The sequence below is a fragment of the Melopsittacus undulatus genome, chromosome Z, assembly GCF_012275295.1.
Source record: "Melopsittacus undulatus isolate bMelUnd1 chromosome Z, bMelUnd1.mat.Z, whole genome shotgun sequence".
Taxonomy (NCBI): Eukaryota; Metazoa; Chordata; class Aves; order Psittaciformes; family Psittaculidae; genus Melopsittacus; species Melopsittacus undulatus.
The window spans coordinates 38115746-38138839 of record NC_047557.1 but is presented as its reverse complement, the minus strand read 5'-3'; the positions used below and the strand labels follow the sequence as shown (position 1 = coordinate 38138839).

The 23094-nt window shown below is 35.0% G+C and overlaps 1 protein-coding gene across 1 annotated transcript in view; it reads right to left on the bottom strand.

The window, feature by feature from the left end:
* ALDH1A1 (aldehyde dehydrogenase 1 family member A1) overlaps positions 1–22699 on the bottom strand; it is a 46734-nt gene extending 24035 nt beyond the window's left edge. The window contains exons 1-3 of the mRNA XM_005154958.3: positions 21610–22699; positions 5209–5280; positions 4796–4914 (exon numbers count right to left, since the gene is read on the bottom strand). Coding sequence (XP_005155015.1) covers positions 4796–4885 — 90 coding nt within the window. The 5' untranslated portion in view covers positions 4886–4914; positions 5209–5280; positions 21610–22699. The remainder of the gene's footprint in view (positions 1–4795; positions 4915–5208; positions 5281–21609) is intronic.
* Between the last annotated feature and the right edge of the window lie 395 nt (positions 22700–23094).

Genomic DNA, 23094 nt, shown 5'->3' with positions numbered 1-23094 from the left:
ATAAATCTATATTTCATAGCTGAGAGCTGCCTGATTGTTAGTTATCTGAATCAAAAATTGAATAGCTGGGTTTTATGGTATTCTGAAGAGATTAGAAACCATATACACACTTAACCAGACACATCTTTTTAAAACTGGTTTCCTTTGGAAAGGCAAATTGTATCTCTCTACGTGATATCTTCACTTTGTTTTATATCATAAAAAGATACTGCTACAATGATAGCCTTCTCCTCTCAAACTGAATTCTGTAACGTACAGGGGAGGTACAGTCCTTAATGTTCTACCTAAAACTACACTGATTTCCAGTGTTCATAGTGTCGGCAATGATGGAGAGCATTTTTGTTGTGTGCCCCAGTAGAAGTAAACCAAATTCTTGGGTTTACTACATAAAGTACATGTAGTATATTGGAGAACTATTTTATTAAGCTTTTTTTTGATATCTTTTTACTCTTTCCTGCCAAAAAAGAAAATCCCAACAAAAAATAACCGTTTTTCTGAAATTAAAGTCAAGACTAAAAAATCCAGCACTGTCACTGCTACAATCAGTATGGCTATCTTATGTTTAAGAAGTTCCTATTCATTTGATGTTATTTATTATTTATTCAGTAATTTCTATCAATAGCCTGATTGCCTCCAATTTAATGGTCAGAGCTTTCAAATTTTTTGTAACCATGACACTGGTGACACTTTCCTGCCTCCTATTAAACTTTAAGGCATAAATGCAAACATACTCTTTTTATTCTGACTATTACTTCCAATGTCTGGCTGTTATTGTTCGAACTGCAATGGGTATTACATCAAATTAATATAACTTGTGTCCATTTTAATAGTTTTTCACATGTCATTCCAACTCTAAGGGTCTCTGTTATGTCTCTGCATCTATTTCCCTTAACAGACACTACCACTCTTGATTTTCCATCCTCCCAAACATCATCAAACCCCTTTTACTAATCTGTTACCTTTATGTGGAACATCCATATACCAGAAAAATGAGGCCATCATGTATTACTTATTTAAGTGTTTTATCCTTACTTTTACTTGACAGGGACTGGAAAAAGACTAACTTTAAAATCAAGAAAATATGATAAAATTGTGTTTTACTTAATCTTTCTATAAAATCCTGTATTTTTATTAATATCTTTCTATTCCAAGCGTTATAGAATACCAAACATATAGCTAGCAATTGAAAAGCACAGAAGAACAAATAATACACAGCAACCACAGCTTACACCAAAGTTTACTCAGCAGCAGTGAAACTGATACCAACAGTTCATTTAATGTATGTAAGGAACTTTGTCCTTCTTCAAAACTTTTATGCTGACTGAAAGGACATTATATACTGAATTTACTTTGCATGGCAGGAACAAATACCATCAACTCTTAATTGTAACATTGCTGGTGCCCTTAGAGCAGACCTAAACAAAGCAAGGTGGGCATTTTTATTCCCATAATGAGCTTTTACGATCCATAACCAGAAATTCAAACATAGTCCCTTGTGTATGGGAATAAGCAATTGGCAAAGGTATTGTTACAGCTGAATATATAATTAAATGTTTGAAATCGTTGTAAAGTCTACATGACATCAGTGTCATACAAGAATACTTTCTCCAGGGACTGCACAAAATTCCCACTATGTCTGCTTTATTTTTACTACTAATTTTGTTGTCTGTTTGACATGTCACTTTCCTTCTCTTTTAAGCTCTCATTTCCTGATTTCAGTTGTGCTATATACCACTTAACACTATGTTCAAAGAGTGCTTCAGGAGTGAGCAGTCCTCTGTGTCTCTAGGATTTTGATTACCTAATAAGGTTATTAATGAAATCTGTAGAAATTAGACTGATTTTCCAACTGTTCCTGAAAAATCAATATGTTTCAAACATGTAGGGAAAATGTCAGAAGGAGACCGAAAGAAAAACTTAATTGGAAAAATCTGATAAATGGCACAGATGTTGAAAAAAGAAGTCTGTGCTGCTACCACATGCTGTGTAGGGTGTTTTTTGAAGTGGGCATGATAAAGTATATAGTCCAATGTTAAAAGTACCTGTCATCCTCTATCTAACCATCTCTGCAATTTCTGGGTTTAGGCCAGCGCTGAATGGGGGTCACCCTGCCCCCCAGGCTGCCCTGCCAGTGCCTGTGCCCACCTTCCTGCCACTGCTTGCCTGGTGCTTTCTCTTTTTGCTCTTTCCTAGTGCTGCTGTGTTGCTGCCACACATATGAGATCTTGATCATACTTGGCATCAAGAACATGGAAGGTCCTGACTGACTATATCAGGTATTTTGAGCTCAAACTGTGCCGATTTTTAGGGTCATGGCATTTTGCCCCACCTATAGCCACTGGAGCTTAACTGTGAGGCCAACAAGCAGAAAAAATGTGATTTTTTTTTCCCCTCTTGATTAGGATAAATGACCTACTGTTGCTGTTCAGAGTAACAGGAATATTTAAATAGGAAACTAGAAAATAATTTGTGGCAAGCAAATCAAAGCAAATGATGGTTGATTCAAGACAGAACAAAATCAGGACACCAAAACTGCAGGACAAATATTCTTTGTTACCCAGACCTGGGATTTAAAATTTACCGCCACAACCATATTTGTTATGAAAAAATGACAGCTTTCAGTATCAAAACTACTTACTCTGACTGTCTGAGTATTGTTAATTATTGCTTAATAGTTTGGTAATAACTATTAAGATTAATAGAAACATTATCTCTAAAGATACGTGATAACAATTTTTTATTAATATATTCCCATGTTTCAGCTTGCTTCCATATGAGTACCATGTGTAGAGTGTCACTGCTTCCTCCAATCATCAAGACTGACCAGAGAATTCTTGATTTAAAAAAAGCTGTCAGGGAAATAAATATGTAGATCCCTGGAAGTTGATCATAGGAATATCTACAGAAAATTCTGACTATTGTGAAAGGGCAAAGACAGCAGTTAAGTGGTTAATATGAAAAATCCATCTTTAGTAACTAGCTATTGCCAAGAAGAGAGACAAAGTAAAAGGTAAATATTAACATAACACTGCTATGATGTTACAGTATGCCAAATTCATATCTGCCTGAGAAAGGAATAATAGCAAAACGTACCATTTTTGGAAGATTTCAAAGTATTTGTTTAAATACTACATTTATTGCACTAACCAATATCACCCATAATATTAGTTTAGAATATCTTTCTTATTAATGTTCTTAATACCATTCCCATCCAAAACATAACCTTATTACATTAATAATTGTTGGATTTGACCACTTGTAGGTACACTTCCACAAAAAAGTGCATTGCATTTCTACACAGTTACACATTGCATGCTGTTTTAAAGAAAATTGCATTTATAAAATATGGTATCTATTGTGAAGACAAAAGGAACATGCACTTGCTATGTGACACTATCAGTTACACACTATAGATTTTCAGCAGTCTGTCTTGTGGTTGCTTGTCATATTAATGCAATAACTTTTGCTAACTATGTGTTTTAGATGGATAGAAACGTTTGCAGGAATTTATGTCTTGCATGCTTAGTTACATCAGAATTCTGAGCTGGCACTTTGTTCATATGAGTTGTTTTTTTTTGGAAAAATAAAAAAGTCAAACAAATAGCCCTGTAGTTTTTGGAACACCACTGTGACCTAGGCATGACTCAGGTACTGAAGTATACCCTCTGAATTAAGCTTTTTTTAAAAAAATTATTTATTTAAAAGACAGGAAGAGCAGTAGAGACCTATCACATGGCAGAACTACATAGCTTTTCTAGCCTGTTAAATATTTACAAAGAAAGATCCTGTGTGATTTATTAATGAAAGACATGCTTTGAAATCCGGTTAGGTTTTTCTCATGAAAAAAGTAGGATGGAATGGAATTCTAAAGGACTAATCTAGATGATCCTTGAACACCTTGCCTTTGGGAAAAAAAATAAGCAGTGATTCTAGTAAACAAAATTTATTTCTGTTGCAATGTTAATGAGAAAAACAAATGAACAGTAACTGAGGAGTCACATAAGAGAAGAGTTCCAGTCTGATCAATTGTTCTACCTAAAGCATTCAGAGGGCAGAGTTTCAGTATTTTCTGCCAACAGTTTGATCGAAGTTCTTGCAGATATCTGCGTACTATGATATAAACCAGGCAAAACGCCTTTCAAGCTAGGAACACAAATATGGATTCAGACCTTCTTTATCTGTGCATTTCTAACTGCATATGGAAAGAATTTGCTATTACAAAAACTGTATGGTAATACTGAATAATTAGTGATGGTAGACTTTATCTGTTTTATGGATAATTACTTGTTTAAGCTGAAAACCAGATTCAGTATCTCTAGAAAAAAAAACATGTGAGTGGAATGCATTTTATTTTTATTTTCACACATCCCTTTCTACATAAGCTTATTTGGTGTAATGATTTAGATCTCGTTGTAAAACTATGCCACACACTAACATTTTCATTTGTTCTCACTGTCAGAAAAGTAATAAAAGAAACTTTTCCTTCTTTGATCCCTTTATACTTTCTAGGAAACTTTTCACTGCAGAAAGTTTATTTCAGGAGGAAAATAACACTCACCCCAAGTGAAATATTAAATGATTCTATCACACTTGCATGCTTTCTGAAATGTTAGGCTAAAAAGATCACTGAACAATAATTGCTAATATGCATCATATCAGAAGCAGGTAAGAATAAATATTTAAAGCACTGATTTACCACTGCTTCCATGGTTCAAGGTTGAAATGCGCACATCCTACTGTCTGAGCTGAATGCATAAGAAAAATTAAGAAACATAAATTAAGAAACACTACTAACCTTGGTGTACTTCACTTTCAGATCTTTGATTGGCTCTGGCAGCTCTGGCAAAACTGGAGCATGGTTGCTCTCTGAACCTTGCTTCTTCATATTTTCAGTTGAAGAGTCTGATGATGTTCCTGAAACACAGGTGAAACAAAGTATGAGTGAAGTGATTTGTGTCCCAACTGAGCTCCTAGCTTTATTTGTGCTTTTTTATATGTACCCAGCTATGGCATATTTGCATGCAAGAATATGATTGGATGAAAGGACTCATTGCAAAGAGAAAATGACACTACTTTTTTTAAGACCAAAAGCAACAGCATTTTCCCCGAGATGAGATCTTGATGAAGCAAAAGTTGCTAAAACAATCTGCTTAGCCAGACACTACAAATTCTTACTGGGGAGCACAGTTTAAGGCCTCCTCATCTTACCTGTAAAATTGCTTTCCCTCAGCAGTCGAGTCCGCAGATTTTAAGTGAAGTTCTTCATGTACTTGAAGGCAGCTCTGAAGGTAAAGACAGACTTCTTAACTCTGGAAATAAACTAAGCCCTTCTCACTGCAGAGCTGGCAAGAATAATTCCCAGAGCTGGAAAGCATTCACTAAAAAAATAAGCCAACTTAGGTTACACTTTAACACTTTAATATGTGCAGAGTACTTTATAATTCCTGTAATTAATACTTGTTTTGTAGATCACAAGATAAGGGATGACTATGGTGATACAAAATCCTTCATGTTTTTCAAGAAATGTGAAGGTAGGAAGAAATTGTAAAATCTGAGTCTGTTGTCTTTCAAAACAAATTATTTAGAAGATAGGACGTTTCTATTCAGGGTGGAACCTGGTGCATACATTGTTGTTAGAACAATGGTTCTAACCATTAAATGAGAAACATGTCTCTGGTGTTGACAAATCATTTATAGGGAACAAGAAACTTCTTTTTTTCATGAAGTGCTACCTTTTTTAATGAATAGTATCACAGAACAAACTGGGACTGAATTAGCTTTTTTTTTTTTCATATGTCAAGCTTCTGATACATGCGTAATGGATTTGTGCCATAGAAATATAGAAATTATCTTATTGTTTTCATTGAGACTACACAGATCTTTAAAAAACTCACTGTGTTCAGTTAATTCATGTATCAGGCATCATCTAAACCATCTGGAAATGGAGGCTGTGTTGCTTTTAACTCATGATGGTATAGGACATATCACAAGATTAATTTTACGATGCATGTTACATGTAGCATACTGTTTGAATTAAAAAGCATGTTTTAATTATAGTTGATTTTTTGTGTGTGTGTGTCTGTGTGTTTGGACATATGGTTGGAGTAACAATTTCTTGCCTTTAGAGAAGTCTAAGTAATTTCTGAGTAAGACAGAATTCTATTCTCATGATGGTTGTCGCTCAGTGAGATGTAAGGAGCCATGTGGACATGAACAAGTTTCAGTCATTCACCCTGTCATATGAATGAAAAAGAGCACCCCTTCCTATCACTGTAACACCACGGTACCCAAAATTACCTGCTTAGTTTCTTCCTTTAGGATGCATCCTTCAGCTGTTAGCCCTCAGCTGTCTGATTCAAGACATAACAGTGTTGAAAGGTATATTTAAAAGTTTTGTGAACAGCACTTTCAGGCTTCAACATTTTGGGTTACAGTGTTGCCGGCCTCAGATCGTGTCTTTGAGTTTCATGAAAAAGGCAATGTCTAAATACAGTCTATTCTCTTTTATTTGGAGTATAGCTTTTCAGTGCTATCTTTACATAGCAATTTTTTGTCATTTTCATTTTTTTCTTCCTTTTTTTAAATTTACATGTAATTTTTTTATTTAGACACTGAAGTCTACTCTAATAATCTTCCTGACACTCATTTCTCCATTAACTCACAAAGAGTTTGCCTCTAGGTAATTCACCTGTTAATTGCTCTGATTTGTCTGATTCTAAACAGAATTTACCTGGAGCTGAAAGAGAGATCAGTGGAATTGTCTAGTTTCAAGCAAAATCAAACCTCTTTGTCCCAAGCAAGAGTGTTCTAAATACACTCTCATATTTAAGAACTGCTGCATTCCAGATTCTTTTTTTACTTTTTTTTTTATGATTAAGATAGAAGTGAATTATGATCACTTCTTTGGAAAATGATGGCATTTACCCTCTTCCTATGACAGCCTGAAATCTGCTTAGATGAGTTACTATCCTAGATGAAAAGTTTAAAATTTTCCAAACATGTTGGTAATCATTGTTTTATTTTCCACACCCACTCATTCATTTAACACACAATTTACCTTCTTTTTTACCTTGATGTTTCCTTCTTTCACTCTTGGATTGCATGAATCATCTTCACTACCACACTTTCCTGTGAGTCTTTTCTCTTTAAACCCTGTGTATTGTTAAAAGGTCTCATTTCTTAAAAAGATTACTAGCTATCTTGAGCAATCTGCTCATCCAATCTGCTTGTCAGGCTTTGTCTGCTGAGACTTGCTTCAAGAATTACCATTCGTGTCAATAACTCCTTTAACTTCTCTGTGTTCTCATATCTATGAATGCCTGGCTCCCCTCCCTTTTTCTAGGAAATTCTAACTATTGCTTAGGCTAGCTGTTTGTGACCATCCCAAGTGTTACTTATCCAGAAGCTTTCCTATTCACTTTCAGCCTAGGATTCCTTTAGTCTAGCCTAGAAATTCTTTCCTTTTCCTTATGTCCCATGTTCCTGTTTATTCCAATCTTGTTAATATTTTCTTGGAAATTTTTAGGTGTTATCTAGTTTTTTCCTTTCTTCAGGTTCATGATTTGACTGCAACTTGTTTTATTTTCACTGCTAAAGAACGAATCTTAGCTGCTTGTTCTCTCACCTTGGAGAGCTACATGATACATAAATATATGATAGTGTTTTTCACACTTAAATGCATAACATTTCTCCTACTTTAAGCCTACTGAATTCCCTATTAAATGCAAGATCAAAAAGGAAAAAAATGAAAGGTGGTTCACTATGCAAGTTCTAATTAAGCTGTGAGATGCCTTGCTGCATGACATTGGTGGTGCTAAAACACAAGATTGAGGGCTGAATGAACTTTAAGTTTGACTTATGTCATTGTGGCAGTAAGTTGAATGAAAGTTTTGTGCTACAAGAAGCTGTAAATAATTCTTTCAAGTGTTTTTTCACAAAGATTGTTTTTTAGAAAAAGAAAAAGCTAACCAAATACAGTATTCCAGAGTACACATAACCTTTCTCCTCAGATGTGATCATACAGTGGGATATTGTCAATGTTGTCAATACTTGCTTTCTGATTGGTTCATTGTAGTCTAGGCCTACATTGTTATGATTCATTCCATCCCCACATTCATTAAATGAGATGCAATTTAATAGCCAGCAGCACAAAGACGAAAGCAGAGCTTTCAATCGGGCTAGTTGGCAATCTATCCGATGAAACCAGTGTGTTAAAAGAACCAGCCAGAGATAACCTGTGACTGGATTGTCTTTACTAAATGCAATACTAGCACAACTGGAAATGCTTGGTCTTTCTTAGCTGCCCTGAGATGTCAGTTCAGGAGACTCCTATACATCCTATGTCACCTTACCAGAGTCATATCAGTGGTTTCAAAACACGTGATGGCTCTTGATGATTATGTCAAAGGAAATGACATGACCAGAAGAGTTATGATTCTACTAGTGTATGCTGTGTTAATGCAGTCTGAAAGCCATATATCTGTTACAGAAATTCTCCTTCCTGAATTTAATAGATAAATGTTTGCTTTATGTCACGGAAGAAGATTATTCTGATAGCATAGATTTATGTCTTATACAGAAATTACTTTGACTTTTCTAAAGGCTAGAAACTGTTGGGTTGCTTTGTTTTGTTTTGTTTTTTTTCTTTGAATGGCTGCCAAACTATCTTCCCAGTTCCCACAGTCTGTGTGTCTCCATTTTCCAGCAATAGGGGATAGGTGACTTACTCTTTCTACAACACTGAGATTATAATCACAGTAGTAGGAAATTCTGGTCTACAGGTTCCTACAGAAAGCAGGCCTTGCCCTTCAAAAAAAGTATTTAATCATTAAAGAAATCTAACAATTCTCTTGTACTAGACATGTTCAAAGCTATTCAGATCAGATAAGACTGCATATATTTAGCTTGGACCATCTCAAATGTAGGACAGTTCAAGTATTTTATTACAGATAAACAGACAGTAAGATGTTCTCTACTTTTGTTTGTTGTCATTTACAGCTCTGGGATCTTTGGTACTTGATGATCTATCAAAATCACCCCTTGAACTCCATAACAATTACACCTTCTAGAGATGACATAACCACTTCAGTAACTTTGAAAAATTTTAAATTGCTCTAATTAGAAACACTTAAGGTGCATAATCATCCATGGTGATTGAGGGTGTTGTTATACAAATTTCCCTGGAACAGGAGATGAATAGAATAAGCTGCTGTGCTCCACAGTTTGGTAGCTGTGTTGTATCATCTGTGTCAAATTTAGACAGTTTTTAATGCTGAAGTAGATGCTTATACTTTATAAAAACTTATAATAAAAAACCACCTGAAAAATCTTGATTGAGACATCACTGCTGCTGAAAATCCTGATTATTTGAACCACTTCCTTCAAACACAGTTGCACAAAGAGTTAATTATTCAGTCATTCTTACAGATCCCCACCTAGTACTGACAGAAACAGGCATTAAGTTAAAAGTGGAAGATTTAAGTGTCAAAAGCACCAGAATTATAGAATTTCTGTGAGGTGTAAACTTGTGGAGTGAGGCAGCTGACATGCATAACCATTTATTTGAGTCTGAAATTTTAACTCAGTAAAAAATCTTTCCCTTTTCCTACATGGATAATAACAATGTATAAAGAAATGTCCAAGAAGAATTTTCTTCAAAATACTTCCACAAACAAGTCTGAACACACATCATACTAGCTACTGTTTAGCTGATTCATGCACCTTTGCTCCAGTAATAGCTGGGTTTAACTTTTGTTGATTCACTTTCATAAGGGCAGAGGCAGAGCAAGAAGCAGAAAAACTAGTTTTACTAATCTTGGTATCAAAAGATGTTGAATAACGTCTTGATATCAGTGTTTGAGATGACCGTGGATGCTGTCATGATGCTTATTATCTGCTGAGTCCGTAATGACACTTTTGTCCCAGGACACTTTCTGCAGGGAGGGAAAAATAACTGTTTCCCCTGTTCCTACATAGAAGCCTGTGCAACCAAAGCAGGATCTTTTGTTCACACACTGCCCCACCTGCTAGTGGAGCAAGATAATTTCTTCTGCATTCGTATGCAGATCTGGCACTATCTGATCAACTGTAGGCTGAGCACACAACTTTGCAAAAAAGACTTTCATCATAATTTTACCTTCTTACCAGAAATCTTTTCACAACAGAGAACAGAGTATGACAACAGAACTAGAGAGAGCAGAGGACCCAGAAAGGAAGCCTGTGGCTCAGAATGGTAAGTCCAAACTTCCTACTCACGGTTGCATGGATAACAATGCAAAACACAAAAGGTGTACCAAAGTTAATTTGTAAACTCTACAAAGCAAGCTTGATGAAGAAAGCCTGTCAAAAACTACCTTTAGAAAACCAGCCATACATCCACTTACTGACTGATGTGGTGAGACAACATGGTATGTCATGATCAGCCCAATGGAATAGGATGTACTTCAACAGATTTGTATCGCACCCATACAGCTATCTATGACTGAGCAATTCTTCACAAACAGTGGTTAGAAACTGGGTATTTTAAAGCACAGATCCTCTCACACCAAAGAAGGTATCTAAAACTGCTCAGTATCCTAGTAAACTGAACAGTACTCATAAGTGTACAAGTATTGTTTGTGGCTATAGAGGAAATCTACTCACCTGCCTCTGATACAAATACCTTACTGGACATAGGTACTGCCAGGTGAGATGACCTCATTTTGGTTTTTATTTCCAACACAGAAAGAGGGTTTCCTATCTATCATTTGTGAACTCTTATATTGCTCTGGATTGTAAATAAAGCTTAATAATATCCTTCGTAGATAGCAGTCCCCAGAAGATAAACACATTTTCTCTGCTGAAGAGTCTTTGTTCTTTAAAAGATTGACTGGAAGCACAGGAATATTTATTTAAAATCTGTCTCAGTTTATCTGAAGCAAAATGCTTTATTAAAAATATGTACATCAGTTTAAAATTGCACTTCTGCAAAGTATTTGACAAAGTCCAGGACAGCATCCTTGTCTCTAATTGGAGAGGAATGGATGTAATAGATGGACCACATGGCAGACAAGGAACTGGTTAGATGGTCACACTGAAAGTGTTGTGGTCAAAGGCTTGATGCCCAGGTAGAGACCAGGGATGAGTGGAGTTCCTCAGGAATTGGTATTGGGACCAGCGTTATTCAGCATATTTGACAGTGATATGAGCTGTGGGATTGAGTCAGCCCTCAGCAAGTTTGCCAACGACACCAAGCTGTGTGGTGTAGTTGACACACAGGAGGGAAGGGATGCTATCTAAAAGGACCATGTCAGGTTTGAGAGGTAGGTCAGTAACAGCCTCGTGAAGCTGAACAAAGCCAAGTGCAAGGTCCCTGGGTCAGGGAATTCCAAAGCACAAATCCATGCTGGACAGAGAATGAATTGAAAGCAACCCTGAGGAGAAGGACTTGAGGGTGTTGGTTGAAAAGAAGCTCAACATGAGCCAGCAGCATGCATTTGCAGCCCAGAAACCCAACCGTATGCTGGGCTGCATCAAAAGGATTGTGAGCAGCAGGTCAACGGAGGTGATTTTCTCCCGTTACTCTCCTCTCATAAGATCCCACATGCAGTACTGTATCCAGCTCTGGGGCCCCAAACAAGAGATGTGGGCCTGCTTGAGTGGGTCCAGAAGAGGGCCATGAAGATGATCAGAGGGATGGAGCACCTCTCCTGTGAAGTCAGGCTGAAAGAGTTGGAGTTGTTCAGCCTGGAGAGAAGGCAGCTCTGGGAAGACATTATAGCAGCCTTCTAGCAGCTAAAGGGGGCCTACAAGAAATCTGGAGAGGGACTTTATACAAGGTCATGTAGTGACAGGACAATGTGTAATGGCTTTAAACTGGAAAAGAGTAGATTTAGATAGCTATCGTGAATGTGGTAAGGCACTAGAAGAGGTTGCCCAGAGAAGCTGTAGCTGCCTCATCCCTGGAAACATAAGGCCAGGTTGGATGAGGCTTTGAGCAACCTGATCTAGTGGGAGATGTCCCTGTTCAAAGCAGAGGATTGGAAGTGGTGACCTTAACATCCCTTCCAACCCAAACCTTTCCATGATTCTATAGTTCTACGATGACTCTATAACAGAGATATTTTTAGAAAACTCACCACTCTTTCTGCTATATGGACATCTACTCTTTGCGGTCTATATTTTCTGTAGCATTGCTTCATATACTGTGTACTGATTGTGGGGACAGATGTTTTATTTTTGTAAATAGGGCAATTTGCATATAAAATAATGACAAAAATGCAATCATAAAAATAACATCAAAGAAAAAATAACGGAGATGTTAAAATAAATATATATATTGTAGGACAAAGAGAGAGAGAGCAATGTTTAAAGAATTATCAACACAATTTTTCAAAACAGCCATACAACCTCTTACAGCCACAGGAAACAATTTTCCGTGCAATACAAATTAAAAAACTAAACAGTAGCTATCTCATCATTACAGCATTTCCTAAAAGTTGCAGGAATGTCTGGTAACATGTGATATATTCCTTTTCCTTAAATTGAAATGACTTGGTTTTCTTTCCTTTTGAATTTGAATTCAGACAAAAGTAAAAAAGATAATACATACTGTGCTGAAGGCAATAAAAAAAAATCTCAGTAAAAAGAACTCATTATAGTCTGATGCACCAAATTTTTTTCTGTATTTCTGGAGAAGAATGAAATTCACACAAAACTTAGATAAACCATGTAAAGGTCTGTATCTGCATTGTATTTCACTTTTATCAATAGATTTTTTTCTATTCTATTGATTCCTCTTTATTATTCAATCATGACATCAAGTATTTGCAAAATTATGGTTATAGAAACAGTCTATTCATAAATTAGCAACTGATAAAAGTACGTTTTTCACTCAGTCTAAGCTAGTTTTCATATTAACAGGACATTATTCAATTAAAACATTAATGGTCTATTGTTTTTTTAAAAGCTAATGAACATTTATATTTATTTTGCAGTACTGCTTTCAGAAAATTGGAATGAATATCTGGGTTGCAAAAATGAGAACTGGTAAATGAACAGTATTTTCACAACATCTTAGTTAATAAATGAGAAAAGTTTTGTTGTCTGTAGCTTTAGTCAGCAGCATAGAGTAACTTTTGTATTTAGAATAACTTTTTGTGATACTGTTATTCTTGTCTCTATTCTCTGTTTCTGAAGTGTAACATTAAGACTCATTTTGCATGAGACAGAACAATAAATCTATTCCTGTTTTTTCCTGTTAAAAATTAAACTAAAATTTTTTAAACACTTTTTTCAATACACAGGCCAAATGAGAGCAAGTAATAAGTAATAAAATAGTTTGAAGTTTCCTCCAATAATTGGTTATGAATAAGGAGGTAGATTTTATGCTACAGGTCACAGATAAAAGCTCTTATCAGTGAACATCATGAATAATTTGACGCAAATCGATAGAGTTCATGCAAGTGCAAAACTAGTCAGGGTTAGATCAGAATCAGACCCAACACTAGTTATTAACTTGCATTGTTAGCATCAATTACTGCTGAGTAATCTTCCGCATTTCCTTCATGAACTTTTGCTTCAAAGCCAAGATTTAGACAGCCTCGATTGATTTTGCATAATTACTATGTGTGCTTTATATGCCTCTGTGTAATGACTGTATTCTTCGGTTATGAAAGCCTCACATGTGAAAATAATACTCTTTCTACTTTTAAAGTTTCAAAGAGCATGCAAAAAAGTTATTGTAGAGCTATTAAAAAAAAAAGTCAGAAGTATATTTAATCTACCTCTTTTTGATATATAAAAATAGCTTTCTGAATGTATATTCCTTAATTTCCTTATATTAGTCTTCATTATTCTTAATGTTAGTATTTGACATTAATCAGAATAACTACTGTGGTTTTGAAAGATGTATTTCTATAGTTTTCAGTGTAGGACATATTAGGCCTTGAGACCTCCCCTGTGAAAATAAAAAAAAAACTTTTAACTCAGGAGCCATTGTGCCTTTTTCATACATCATGGTAGTAAACTGCTGGAACATGATTTGAAACCTGCTATTAGTAGAACTCAAAACTGTATCTGCTGAAGTTACAATTAAACTGATGTAAAACTAATATGAAATCAATAAGAGTTCATTTGCGTCATCCTGCACCACCCCTTCCCCAACTTGCTTTTAGCATGATTATTCCCAGAAAGTTCCTACAGAGTTGGCTAAAACCACCCATACAGGTAAGAAATCTTGGGATAAAAACACCCCTCAACTTTATAATATCTGAAGTGGAATGAGAAATACTAAGAAAGAACGATACTGACAGTAGGAATATGAATTATAAAATAAGAAAAAACAAAAACCAACTCAGCACAATGATTCACCACACAACATTTTCAAGTCAACTGTCATGTTTTTTCCCTGTATTGTAATGCCAGTGGATAATTTTGATGAATTTCCAACTCTTTTATTTCCCAACTCTTTAGTTTAACTTAAACAAACAAACAACTAACATGAAGCAAGACCCCTCTTTGTTTGTAAATTTCAGGGAAGTTTCTGTGGATTCTGTCAGAGGCTGGTGTTTCTAATGAAAAGTTGACTTTAACCAGATTGTAGAACTATGCATACATGTGCTCTGGGCCTCTAGAACTCAGAATTAAATCCCAATGTAGAATAAAACTTTTGCAGAAAGTTATGAAGGGTCTCTGTTTTCCTGTTGGTACAATCTACTAGCCTTTTGAGGTCATTAGGATGATTGGCATTTTCTCCTGTCTTCTGGCTTATATATTAATTTCATATTTAGATATAGTGAGTTGGCCACATTAGTTTGTAATTTGTAATCCCCATTTTTGTCAACTTTGTAATGGTTATAATCCAGTTCTCATTTGTTTGTTGATAGAATTTGTTTGATAGATTTGTTTGTACACTGCTCATTAGCATCACTGGCAAGTGAGAGTTAACAGCTGAAACACTTAACTGTGATTTTCAGGAAGATGATGGGATCAGTCTAGCTTCCACTGAATGCAGTCAAAAGCTTTCCCACTATCTTGGAAAGGAGTGTTTTCAAGTCCTGTGTACCATTTAATTAAATAATTGCATTTAAAAAGCCGTATGTGGTGTGACAAATTTGAAGTATATTAGTATTTTCTGTAAGATCCCTTGAATTTAGGATTTAAAAAGATGATAACAACTTAGTACAAGAAATCAGATAAATAACATGTACTCTGTAATTTCCTGCTTTGTTAAAGAGACATTATCAAGCAGATTTACAAATGCAAACTTGGTAACAATAAACCTGGAAGGTGCCATGCTTACAGTGTATAGTGTGTGATATTATTCACTTTTCATCTAAAATTGGAAGTATTTTTATTGATGTGCTACATGTGTGTGCATTTGTACCTGTATGTGGATTATAGTAGGTACTAACAAAACTAGATCCACTTTTGGGGACTGTTTCAAGAAGTAAGCTTCATGTCCCTTCTAGGAAGAAAACTAGAAAAAAAAAAAATAACCTTTCTCCAAGGAGCAAGAGTGTTTGACCTGGGAACAGTGTAGTCCAATGAAATGTACCGGTACTTAGCTAATTTATAGGAATTCTGAGAAAATATGGCTGCAAATATTTTTAGTTTGTTACATCATTTCTTAGAAAATGGGAACAACAATTCAAAACAACTTTTCTTTCTCTTTTGTTTTTCCTTTTTTGTGTGTGTGTGTGTTTGTGTATTTATGTCAGTGAAATATGGAGAATATTCTGTTTCTCTTTCCATAAACACATTAAACTCAACTTCATCTAGTTTGATTTCATGAAACTTTAGGCTAATACTCCAAAGCTTACTCTGATCATCAGTGGAACCACTCCACTGGTAATCTATATAATTAAGAATGCAAATAAACCTCTTTTTTTACACCATTTTTGTGTAACATCATCTGACTGTTGCTGCTAAAGTGTCCAAAGAGAAGAAACAAATTCAGATTTTTAAAACAAGCTCTTTGAGGGGTTTAATATCTTTCTAAAGTTTTAAAATAAAATTAGGTCTATTTTGATTTGACTGCTTCATTTATTAGATAGAAGAGTAATTTAAGAATCACCCTGGTTCTGCCACTTTGTGTAATTAGGGATACAAGAGCTGAGAACATCAGGGTTTCTTATTGCCAGGAAAAATCAGTACATGATTATAATATTTTACTGCATTTCTCAGCATCCTGCTGAGGTTAATCAAATACATATACTCTGAAATACTGCTTTGGTAACAAGAATGTTAAATTCTATGCACAATAATTATGCTTATACTAAATACTAAAATATTTATATGAATTACACATTACCTGGATAATAACCCAAAGTTGTATTCTGTGATGGTGATAATAGTAAACTAAAATTTACCTGGAGAACAACAGGTTGTGGAGAAAGCAAAGCAGGAGACAGTGGTTGAAGTTAGAATCAGTATTTATTCCTTATAACTTTTTCCCTGACAAACAAGTTACATATGGCTTAAGTTATAATTTCTGTTTGAAAAATGAAAATATTGCTACTCTTTCTTGTTTAGTTAGCTTGCCAAACTTCACTGACACAGACGTTTTGCAGGATGTGGGAGACAGTAATTAATCTTTCATAACCAGCATGTATTCACAGTTGTTTTGCTCAGGATAGGCTTTGCATAAAACTATTATTTTCCTAACTTTGCCAGGAAAGATTTACAATTTCAAAATTAAGTGAAATCCTGACATTATCTTGAGGGTTCACCTTGAATTTTGTATTAATTCAGCATAGGTAAATATAAAACCTACAAAACCAGAAGGTAAAAAAGGAGACAGATTGAAGAGAAGCAGAGGAGAAAAAAGAGACTGTCAGACTACGTATGAGCTAAAACTCATAACAGTAATGAAGGTAAAGAAAGGGTTTATGAGATTATGAATTAGTTACAGTGGGCTAAAATATGAACTGGAATTAAAAGAATTGTATATATAAAACTATTTAAGCAAGATGAGAAAGCAGAAACAAAATCGTTAGGAAAGGAGCTCAATAGGTAATTTTGGTTACTTAGTTTGCACTCTATTTTCCCATTATAGATTAACAATGGCTGAATCCTCCTTTAAACTCCTCAGAGAGAGCACAAGCAGAGAATTCACATTCTCTTTCCGTGTATAAGTGTCCATACCTCTGTGATGTGTCTTTTGAAGAGAAATATTCGGAAAGACACTGTAAAATTCGTTAGTTGCTTGGAGCTGGATTTCGAACTGCTGCAAACAAATTTTTAAACCCAGTTTTCTTCCATTTTGCTCTAATCAGTTAATCACCATAGTTGGGGCCACACAGGAGCCCTTGATCTTCTTTCTAACATTGAAACTTCTCACTTTCATGGTTAATAAATCTGTTCTTCCTCTGTCTTGTTTTAAATCAATCTACTACAGAAGTGTAAGCGGTAGATCTGGCAGCTAAAATATCCTGTGCACTGGAATATGTTCCATTTTGTTCTGGTCTCACAGTTAGCTGATGCAACTGCAGTATCAGGATGGAGTTTACTGTCTGCGAATCATTATACTTTGTGGCCTGTTTTTCACAGGACTTCTTTTTTTTCAGTCTTTCATCAGTACTAGCTCTTTCAGCCTCCAGTTTGCCAACAATACCCATGTAGCTAATTTCTTGTCAGAAAATTAAATGAAAAATAATAATTAAAAAGAAAGTTCTAGTAATTGTGTCATACCTATGCAATACCTGTTTAATACCTTCCCAGAATTTTAAGTTCTTAGAAACAGAAACTTATTTTGTTTATGATGTGCCCTGCATTGCCAAGGACAATTAATAGTGAAAGAGTATACTGCCATATTTCTGTGAAAAGCAGAGAAAAATCTACTCAGGATTATTCTTGGAAAAACTGTAGAACATCTGTACTCTCAGGAGAAATTACATGAGATTCAAGTGCTGTAATTTACAATGAAGAGGAACAGCAATTGTAAGATAAGAGCAGGTTCATCTGTCTAGAAAACTTAAGCAAGTTCATATTAAGCCAAAGAATTATTCAGATGTCAGTTTGCAAATAATTTTATTGATACATTTAGTACTCACAGTTCAGAAAGTTCTGTTTGGAGAACCTCATTTTCAGTTTACTAATACAATTAAGAATATTTAATTATATACAGTGTTTGGATCAAAGGATAATCAATGTAAGAACCTCTGTAAGACAAAGTGAACAAGTTGTTTTGACTATAGGCTCATGGTTTATTTTCCAATTTTTTTCTCTTTATAACAGCAGGTAAAACAAACTCTTTCAGAAGAATATTTTGTTTGATTGGACCATAGTATCTTGTCTGGGTTAGTGTAGCTCCAGCTGTACAAATAATGCATTTATATGCAAGTCAACAACAAATCTACTATTTTTTGTGGTGGGTTTTGTTTTGGTGGGGTTCTTTGGTGTTTTTTTTGCTTGGTTTTCTGAGTTTTTTGGGGTTTTTTTATGTGTGTAGAGGAATAGCTGTTTGGCTGTGCAACCTCTCTGGAAGCTGCAAGAAAGAAACTTAAGGTACTGAAGTTCTGATAAGGCCTTTCAAATCCATTCCCTTTCTGTGCTGTCCAGTCCACAATTTTGTCATGAACTGAAGTGTAGAGTTAGTTAAGCAATATACACTAATAACATATTGTTAAGGCTATGTACTTTTGTACAAGATTTTATTGTTCAGTTTCTAAAAAGACCACAAAATATATTTCTTAAAATAAGTCATGGCAATTCGTTTTGGAAAATTTTTAGAATTCCAAACACATGAGAATGTCATAACTTCACAATTCTCAGAGTTCTTTTCATTTTCCACCAGACGGGAACACAAAATAAGAAAAGCTACTTGCTTTGATCTAAAAGGATAGCACTTCTAAGTGCTCCAAACTTTCTTTACAAGTTTTGGAATAATTATTAGTGCTAATAGAAGTTAGAAACCAAGGCATATTAGAGTCATCTATTCAAGTTCAGGCTTGAGCAATATGCTGACAATGAAGTAATTATACTAACCTGAGCACACACATATCGTCAAATAGGTTTGTGCATGTAGCTGGACAACCAATACAGAAAATTCAGCATAAATAATCACGATAAAAAATACCTTGCCTGATGGTGATCACTTGCAGAAGCACAACCTCTATGTAATGCCATGCAGTGGATAAAAAAACGTCTGTGAAAAGATTAGTCAGTGTTCAAACAAGGAAAAGATACTTTAGGTGGGTCACTCCACTGAAGTAAGAATCTGTCTGCTTTTTGCCCTAAGAATTTCGGGTGTCTCTCTCCATGATTAAAATACAAAAGCATTGAAATATTTCTGGGTAAAATATTAATATTTTTTTCTTATAGATTTTTATAGTATGAGTTTAGATGTATTTATTAGCAATCTTGCATATGACCAATGCATTTTAAAATATTTCTTAGTCTGAGTTCTAGTTCTGAGATGAATTTTAGCACTATATCAAATTAAAAAATATCATTGTTTCAAGTGACGACATACCATGTTTATTTATTTTTCTGAATCTATCTATGTGTATCTCAAGAATAAGGAAAAATCAACTGCAAAAAACAGTTGATAAAACATGATAAACTGTCATTACACCAAAAAGATTTGCACCAGATTTTAGTAACACAGTTGTTAATCCCCTTGAAACTGTTTCTTTAAGGATAATTCCTAAACTATTGACCTTATGCTTTTGTAATATTTCAGGCTAAATAATCACATGTGTAAGCAGCTACATGCCACAAACACCCCTAGGATACAGCCACCACTGCATTAACTATGCATTTTAAAAGTTACTTTGCTCTTGGTTCTGTAACTGCCTATTATCTGGTCTTGCACTCTACAGCTTTGACAAAGTCTTGTACTCAGTATAGCTGAAACTCAGCTTGCTGTGGAAACTCTGTCCAGACTAAATTTCATACATACCAGGGAATCAAAACCACTCAGACTGTGGATTCCGCTTTGCATTACATGGCAATATTCCAGTCATTTTACTCAGCTTGTGACAAATACTCGCCCTAGTTTATTAGTAGTTTATTAGCTACTAAAGCAATTCTTCTCAGGCCACTGCACTATCTTTCTCCTGCTCTTGCCATGCCAGTATCTATGTTGATGGAAGACAGGGGTTTTGTGTGCATGGCACTGAAAAGTGTGCTGTTACAGGCAGAGAGCATTTTCAGGGCTTGCACACCAGTCTGGCATGGGGAAAATAAGGAATGACAGAAACTATTGTTCTAATCTGCTGCATGTAGGGGGATAAATATGTTTACTCTTGTAAATCACCAGTATTTTTCCTATATGTGCAATTATTTTATGCCTTTCTAAAGGTATGCATTTTCTAGAGATCTGTTGGATAGGCATTAGATTTAGTTACTTTTACTCTTTTACTCTAATATTTCATTTTCTGACTAAACAGTGGTTTCATGTGTGAGTTCATATCTGTTTTACGGCTTACTGAAGATGCTTCAGCATCTATGTAGAACTAGAACTGATATAAACCCAGATGTCAGAACTGTGTAGAATTATTATTATCTAGTGTATAGATTTATAATGTTCTGGATTTTTATTAAATCATACGTTTATACCTTTTTCTTATGCAACCCTTCCATTGTGATCTATAATGCTTCTAGAAAGAAAATGCCTGTGTAAACTAAAAAGTCTTAATTATCAGTTCTGAAACAGAGGCATGACTATGGGTTCTTTTAATTCCATGGAAAGAAACAAGTATTTTTTCACTTGTGGTGTAAAATGCATCAGCACCCATCACTGCATTTTTGTATGACGATATAAAGAAAAGATCAAACAGTGGACCATTATAAGGGCCAAATCTACCTCTTATCACTGAATCTAACACAGTTGGCACATAATTGCACAAAAATCAATATATCAACCATAAACTGTAAGAAATCCCTAAACTAGGTGCAACATCTTCTTGTTTGGTCTTATGTTGATTCTGTCTAGCTAGAAATTCCCTCACACACCCCAAAAGAAGCTGCCAGTAATGTCTTTTGGGGGGATATTCTCTTCTCCAGTGCTGTAACATTCTTGCAAGTTCTGATAATCGTGCTTATACTTTGTCTTTTCTTAGATATTTCTTTTCTGCCCCATTAGTCTGATATTTTCTTTGTCATGAAGAGATGTTTTGGGCAGAAAGGAGATTAATTTTTCTTTTTTGGCAGAAAAGAGATTAATTTTTCTAACATACATAGTGACATTTTAATTGTAGTACTTTTAATGCCTCTCTTCCCTTTTTCCAAACAGATTTTTCATTCTGTTTGTTGGATATCAGATTTCAAAAAAAACCCTGGAATTCTTTTCATTTCAAAGCATGTTTACATTAGCATTGCTAATTAATGGATAAATTATTAACACTAATTACTGCCAGACATCTTCATATGCATGCAGGCACAAACATACAAAACTAGCAATTTAATGTAACTATTGCTGTGACTTTGGCTGTTCATAGTCCATGAATCTTACACAATTCTTTATGAAGGCTTAAACTTTATTTATGTATTTACATGTATATATAAACTTACAAGAACACACAGACAGGCATATATATTTGTGTGCACAGTTATACCTGTCTTTTCCGAGCATGCATTTAATCCATAGAGTACCATATGTAGTCATTCAAAAATGCAAGGCCTTACCTGTACAATCAGGACTTGATTTCTTAGATCTGTTATATTTCACTTCCACAGCACACTCTGCCCTAAGGTTTGTAATCAGCACTACAGTGAGAATGCCAGGCATGACCTCTATATATATACACAATTCAGCAATAATAACAAGTAAACACTTAGATCCTAACTTCAGTTCCACATTTATCATGTGATACTTCTCATAGAAAGAGATCCTTCAAGCAAACACTTAATCTGCATTGAATTGGGAGTGATCTTGATGATACACTTGCGAAAAAAAAGGAGCTTATTGTACAACACAGCATATGAAAATACCCACAGCCATTGCACGTACCACTCATTCTGTTAACCATGTAATACACATTGTCATTTTGACGTGTAGACTATTTCTCTTCCACTATCACCTCCATGTCAATCCAATTCACTCATTCTTACCAAAGACAAAATAAAAAAAAAAAAAAGAAAAAAGAGACTTGGAAGGATTGTTATCCTAGATCTGCATTTGCAGAACATTTTAAAGCCAGTTATAATAACCATCGAGAAGATGTTAGTCTAGATAAGAGAATCCCCACTGGTTTTCTGTCTCCTTTAGACAATGAAATCACATAGTTGTGTCTGTGCCTCTCTGTTTCGGATTGTTCTATCTTAACACACAACAGATTGAGGGCTGCCTACAATTCCTAATTAACTCAAGTTAAACTAATGAGAGAGAAAGAACCGAGGGAGTGCCAGAAAGAGAAAAGAGATCATGAGTTGGAAGAGATTGAATTACAATTAAAAGGGGATGGAAAAAAGAAAAAAAAAAAAGAGTAAGGGATTGGAGGTGCAGATACAGTTAGGCTGCAAAGTAAGGGAAAAGAAGGATGTGAGAACCGATTTGTCCATTTCCAAGAAAAGGCAAAGATGCCTTGTGAAAACACCAAAGAAATACAACCAGTCCAACACTCTGCTGAAATTAGATTCTTGCTTCTTGTTAGGAAATGCTTCAGCACCCACTGGAGAACAGCTCAGATTCCGAAATTCAGATATCTCTCTTCCATCAACAGCTTTCTCTGGCACGTACCCACAATTTATTAATGTATTTTTGCCAAGAAAATACCATGTAGGGTATATTCATGGAAGAACTACTCTGTACTTTCTAAACCTCACAAAAAAATGCCAGGGAAGTGACAAGGTTGTTTGTACCGTACCAAGCAAATTAAATGTAGATTTCCTTATGCTAGCAGTTAGAAACAGGCACAAATGCACACAGAGGAAGGTAGAGCTGAATAATCCTGGTGTAAAATAATGTGTTATTTTCTCAGTTAAGAATAGAATAACTTCTAGATTCTATGTTTGTCCATAAGTTTTTGTTCTTTTACTGTTCTAATTTTTTTTTGTCTGTAGATATTATATAGAACATATTGAAACACATTTTTTGATTTACTTTCTTTGGAAGATTTTTCACGTAAAAACATGAAGCTGAATCTGAAGTGCTCTTAAATACATTCAGTG